Raw genomic sequence first — 5,657 nt, 5'->3', positions numbered from 1 at the left:
TTAAGACAAAACAACCACTTTGCTGAGCACCCACAGCACCAGAGAGAACTCAAATGCAAATAGTGTGTGAAGCAACCCCCGATCAAGCGCAAACCCATACAGCGTGATCCCTCCGTTGTTGTGACTCAAATACGCCACTGCACACACAAACGTACACCAAACTATACATAAGCATCCATATCACCATGTATCAGGTGAACTCGTGTGTTTTCACATGTTAAAGACACACGAGTTTGCCTGATACGTAGGGTTAATTAACTTGAAAGTGACCACATATTCGGAGTTCATCATACGCCTTTGTCTTTTATTTAGTAAGTAGGTCTTGAATTTTCCTGGTTATCCTACAAAAATAACTGTACTACTATAAAGTTAAGGAATATAAGCTTAGAAAGCAAGCATACTCACCCAGAGCTTGCCTGGTTTGAAATGAGGAAGGCTCCTGCGGAGGAACTGAAGTGGAAATGTCTGATGAATGTTCAGAGTCACTCTCTCCACAGCGTCCATTTGCCTTTGAGCTAATCTGCCGGCTTTTCCACTGCTGGTCTGATCCGGCAGACGGACAAGTCAAGAGCATGTGCCATCTTGTTGCAATTGCTACAACTCCTTGAGCTCTATGAGTAATTCTTGCTGCCTCCATTAGGCAACAAAACAAGCCACTAAGCTCGACTGCAGAACAAACCACAAGATCACCAGAGTTGAGGAAAGTCTTCTCCATCTTGGATGCCAAAACGAGCAACAAGGCCCCGAATTGACTCACCGTGATGATAAACATGCATCCGATGATAAAGAAGCGGTACCTGTGGCTCGTGACCTTCAATTGCTTTCTTATCCTTACATGTTCCTGAAATTATATGAATTTTTTTATCAAATGTATACACAAAATATTGTGCGTTATTGATATTTAGTAATATTGTGAAAGTATTAATTAAATACCACAATGTGCCAGGTACTGTATAATGGTAAATATAGGGAATTTTATCGAAATTTCAAACTATACCTGGAATATGATACGGGATTCGTATTCACGCCCCTCAAACAACTTGCAAAGCCTTTTGAATCGAAGTATTTGTAGCTCGCAAGTCAACCGGAACATAACACAAACCAGCAAGAACACCCCAGTCCTATAAACCAAAGAAGCCAAAACCAAAACAAACATAATTGAGTTGACTGGGACGCTTGAGCTTATATGAGGCAGTGAGATATGGACAGTGGAGAAGAATATGATCTTGTGGGCAAGCTCAATGAAAAAGGACGGCAGTAGTATGCAAGCTAGGTACTTGAAGGCCTTATCGAGCTCATGAGTGTATCCGCGACGAACAAAGCCAGAGTCATCTGGAAGACCGTCGAGGAAGAGGAGTTGCCTCAGTCCATATTTTCGGAAGAAGCCAGAAAGAGTAATGAACCCAATGGCAGCTAAGCTGGACTCGGGAAGTTGGACTAGCTTGTTGAATGAGATGGGGTCCCCGGATGGGAGTTTGAGAGAGAGGGAGGTGAGGATTGGGACTAGGACTGTTAAGAAGATGAAGGTGAAGTAAGACAGGAATCTTCCGAAGCACGAGGAGTGGTCAAGTGCCCACCATTTTAGGCTGGCTTTGAAGCTGCAGAGTTCATCTGAGGATTGGAGAAGTAAGGGAGCTGTGTTAGGTTTGTTTGAATTGTTGTTTGGGCGGCCGGGAGATGAAATTTGAGGGTGGCTGGTGCAGTGGACATTGATTTGATTGTTCATGGATTGGTTCTGTTAGTGCTGGAGAGTAAATGAATTAATGGAAGCAACAATGTTAGAAGATTGAGAAAGATTTTGCTTGGTATTTGGGCAAGAGTAAGATGCTGTTTGTAACAAGGAGAGGGCCCCTTGTAATTGCAAGGTAGATGAAGCAATTCACATATACATACTTATCATGCTAAATTTCCTCCCTTGGAAGATCAAAATTTTCAATTGCCAACTCACTTCAATGCCACTTGGACCACTCGTTCGCAGACACGCACGACTGTTTCAAAAGTCTTAGCAGTGAGAGTGAACCTATCAACATAAGAGTGGACATCAAACCAGACGATTCAATTCAAGACATAATGACCAGTTTAGTTCAGGTTGGACCATCAAAATAGAAACGATCCAAAACCCGAAGAAAACGAAAGTTGGAAAGTTGGAAAAGGAAAGGCAAAAGAGCTTGCCTTTTCTCGTGAGAGTCTCTCTACCACCCTGGCTTTCTTCACCTAGGGGTTTCAAGTGGAGTGAAGAGTACAGATGCTCTGACAGAGAGATTTTAGTTGCTTTTTTATTTTCCATGTCATTTCATATTCATGTGTTGACATGTTTTATATATATATATTTGGTTCACTGAGAAACAAAACAATGTCATACATACATACTGACATATACATAGGGAGATTGAGCCACGCTCAAGCACTAACCAGATTCAAACTTAAGTGGCGGTTTGATTCGGTTTTGATAAATCAAAGAGTAAAGGATCCCAAGAACCGAACCGAACCAAGTCCGAAATCTCGTGAGAGGTGTCCTTGCAACCCGCCACCCTAGCCTTTTTAATTTTCAATGTCATTTCATATTCGTTTCTTCAGTTGGCAATCACGGGTCCAAAGCCAGATACAAGTAATAGTTATTGCTTTCCAATGGTCTCAAACTTCCACACGTGAAGCTCCTGAGGAAGAAGCAAAACGAAGGACAAGTCCTAAAACATTTGTGATAGCCCATGGTCATACAGCACTACTACAATTTGGCATTGTTGCCTAGAGGATTGTTCTCGACAGTCATCCACACGCGTACAAAGTGTATGATGGTGATCGTCAACTGTTGATGTATGCAAGCCTACAATGAGATCTATATGCATCAAAGGCTGACAATAACCCGCGGGTAATCACCTGAGATTAATAATGTATCTAGGATGACAACTTGCCCTTGCCCTTTTGAACAGAAAGAGTGGACTATAATGCGAAAAAGACCGGGAACTACTCTCATTCATGGCTAAACTGGTGTTCCAGACGCAAACAGCACGGTAATGAAGCTAATTCCAACGTTGCATCTACCATTAAAGATAAACTTTAACACCAAACTCTTAACCATTTAAATATTCACATTCAGTTCAAAAGAAATTAAAAGTTAGGGAAAAACTATTCACATTCCTGGGCAAGATGACAGAGCTGGTCGAGAGTCTTCACAATATCGCCAAGGCATGCAATGACCCGGTCCCCTTGGCACCTAACAAAATCAGTTTGGAGGTCCCCGGTGCTCTTCACGCCAGCAGCCTCATGATCAGGTTTCTCAGCAACGATAGCACGGATTAGTTCTGCACTTTCATGCAATTTCATAGCCGCAATTTTCTCTTGTTCTTCAATGCTGATTGCCTCCTCTTTTCTTTGACTATTTGTAAGTTTTTTCTTCACACAGCTCTTCTGAGGCTGTTCTTCTGCCAGGCTCTTCGTAGGAATTGCTTTTAAACCGCTTCCCACAGGTTTTTCTTCTGCATGGGTTTCTTGAGGTTTTTCTTGAGCATGAGTTTCGCGAGGCTTTTCTCTCTTGCAGCTTCTCAATGAATTTTCTTTAGGACAGCTTTTCTGAGGTATTGATCGACGCTTTCTCCTCTTGGACTCTTGCATACAAGGCAATTAAAAGAAAAGAGCTGGTGAGAATTACTTACGCAAACAACCTGATTGTTAGCATTTTCACAACTTCAAGCACAAAAACAGTTAAACAATAAGTACTTAATCATTTACTCACCCATTACTCAAAAGCTCAAGCGACTTATGCAGTTGTCCTATAAAAACTATCTAAACAACTTTTCAGATTGCAAATTCAACCACCTTAAGCTTTTAACGACATCACCCATTAACGTCTAGAAATAATACCAGGAGCAGGAGACTCAATTAATCAAGAATTTATTGAAACTTGAAATGGTATACACACTGTTATAGAGTAATCAATCTCACAAACAACAGAACTATTAAGTGGGTATGCACATGTCGTATGTCTCAACCAACCCTTGTTAATAAAACATTCATGCACATCAGCATTCCAACCTTATGAATCATGATTTAAGTATCAATTCGTTTTTGGTGCGTAAATACACTGTTTAAGGAGTGAACTTACCCCTTCACCTACAAAATCATAGGCAAACAAAAAAAAATATATACTTTCCAGTTTTGTTTACTACTTAGATTTAACATATCTTGCATTTACCAACCAAGATTATGTTCTTCTCCAGATTTCAAAGCCCATAATCTCTTAATCATTTGTACGTTATTTTTTATCTAAGCGATATTGGGGGTGAGGGATTCAAACACAAGACATCGGGTGGAAGAGTAATAGTTCTTAACCACTTGAGCTACAAGCCCCTGCATATTGCATCTATCCGTTAGTAAGCGATTTGTGAGCGGGCAAAATAACACCATTCTATACAAGGGGCGCTCGATTGGACCCTCCCGCTTCATTAATAATTTTCCAAAGTAATGAGCTGATATAGAAGGCATACTTCACAATGTAAACATTCATTCAGCAACCAATGATGCCAACACAAAATCTTCGGCACAAAATTAAACGAAAATGTGAAACCAAACACGCAATTGCATTGTAATCATGCAATGCAGTATTACATATCAACACAGATTTCCATTTGGGGCTTGTGAACAAGCATACCTGGCTTGGAATCAAGTTCCTCCTTCGGCTCAGCCTCCGCCTCATCTTCGGGATCACTATCCGGGTCCGTATCCGATTGGTTCCCCCTCACCCTTACAAGCTTATCGATCCCACTAAACAGCTCCTGATCAAATTTCTCCGGCAACCCATTCCGCTTCCTCCTCTCAATTCCCAAAACCCAGTACGAATCCGAAGCTCGGCACTTCGCCTCCCACTGCTTGATCCCCTTGTACTCGCCGAACAAAGCGTCCCACTTCCGGCGATACTGATCCAACGTCCGCGACACCCCCAGGGCAAAGCAGTTCTGAGCTATGATCTTCCATTTCTGAAACGACGACAGCGCTTTCAGGCAGTCGGCCTCGACGGCGGCGACCTCGTTCACGAGGATGAGCTCGTCCGTCGGATTCCAGTCCGGCGCTACTTGGGAACGCGTGCTGCGCCGGTTGCCGGAAGAACGGTGAGATCGGTCGAGCTGGGACGGGGTTTGTTCGGGTTTCATTTTCGAATTCTGCCTTCAAAATATCATTTTTTCGGAAATTGGGCGGCGGTGAGTGTTGAATCGACTTACCCAGGAGTCGTTCCGGAGCGATCGGTGGCTCTGTTTAAAACCCTTAACCACACTGGTGTGGAGTTCATCTAAAGATTTTTCTTGTTTTTTTTTCCAGTTTGGATTACCTTTTTTTTTTTTTTTTTTTTTTTTTAAAAAATGGATTAACTTCAGGAGTCTCGTTACATTAGTAAAAAGGTTGAGATTAAAATAAGAAAAACACATTTATTTACATAATTGTTATTGGCACTCTAAAAATCTTATTTTGTACTTCAAATTTTTTATAATTAGAAAGAAAAATACATAGAAGTATAGAATGAGAATTTTAAAATACTAATAATAGATCCCTTTATTTATTCTTCGTGTTTAGTATTCAATTTAAAGACGAGTGACCGGATATTTCCCCACCATTTGTTGATGAGTTGAACATTTCTGTTAAGTTCAATACTTGTTGAGTTCGTC

The 5,657-nt window shown here is 41.3% G+C and overlaps 2 protein-coding genes across 2 annotated transcripts; both read right to left on the bottom strand.

Annotated features, from left to right (window-relative positions):
• Positions 1–1,726, bottom strand: LOC137717013 (uncharacterized). The gene is made up of 4 exons (XM_068456334.1): positions 998–1,726; positions 558–841; positions 406–515; positions 1–137 (listed from the first exon to the last, which is right to left on the bottom strand). Exons 1-4 carry the CDS (start codon positions 1,724–1,726, stop codon positions 1–3), a joined length of 1,260 nt encoding a protein of 419 aa, XP_068312435.1.
• Positions 1,727–3,039: 1,313 nt separating this feature from the next.
• LOC137718276 (trihelix transcription factor ASR3) lies at positions 3,040–5,291 on the bottom strand. Its single transcript, XM_068457795.1, has 2 exons — positions 4,649–5,291; positions 3,040–3,605 (listed from the first exon to the last, which is right to left on the bottom strand). Exons 1-2 carry the CDS (start codon positions 5,145–5,147, stop codon positions 3,127–3,129), a joined length of 978 nt encoding a protein of 325 aa, XP_068313896.1. The 5' UTR covers positions 5,148–5,291; the 3' UTR covers positions 3,040–3,126.
• Positions 5,292–5,657: the final 366 nt, after the last annotated feature.

The sequence above is a fragment of the Pyrus communis genome, chromosome 15, assembly GCF_963583255.1.
Source record: "Pyrus communis chromosome 15, drPyrComm1.1, whole genome shotgun sequence".
Classification (NCBI taxonomy): Eukaryota; Viridiplantae; Streptophyta; class Magnoliopsida; order Rosales; family Rosaceae; genus Pyrus; species Pyrus communis.
Note: the sequence above shows the minus strand (reverse complement) of the source record. Positions and strands in the feature narration are given on the sequence as shown.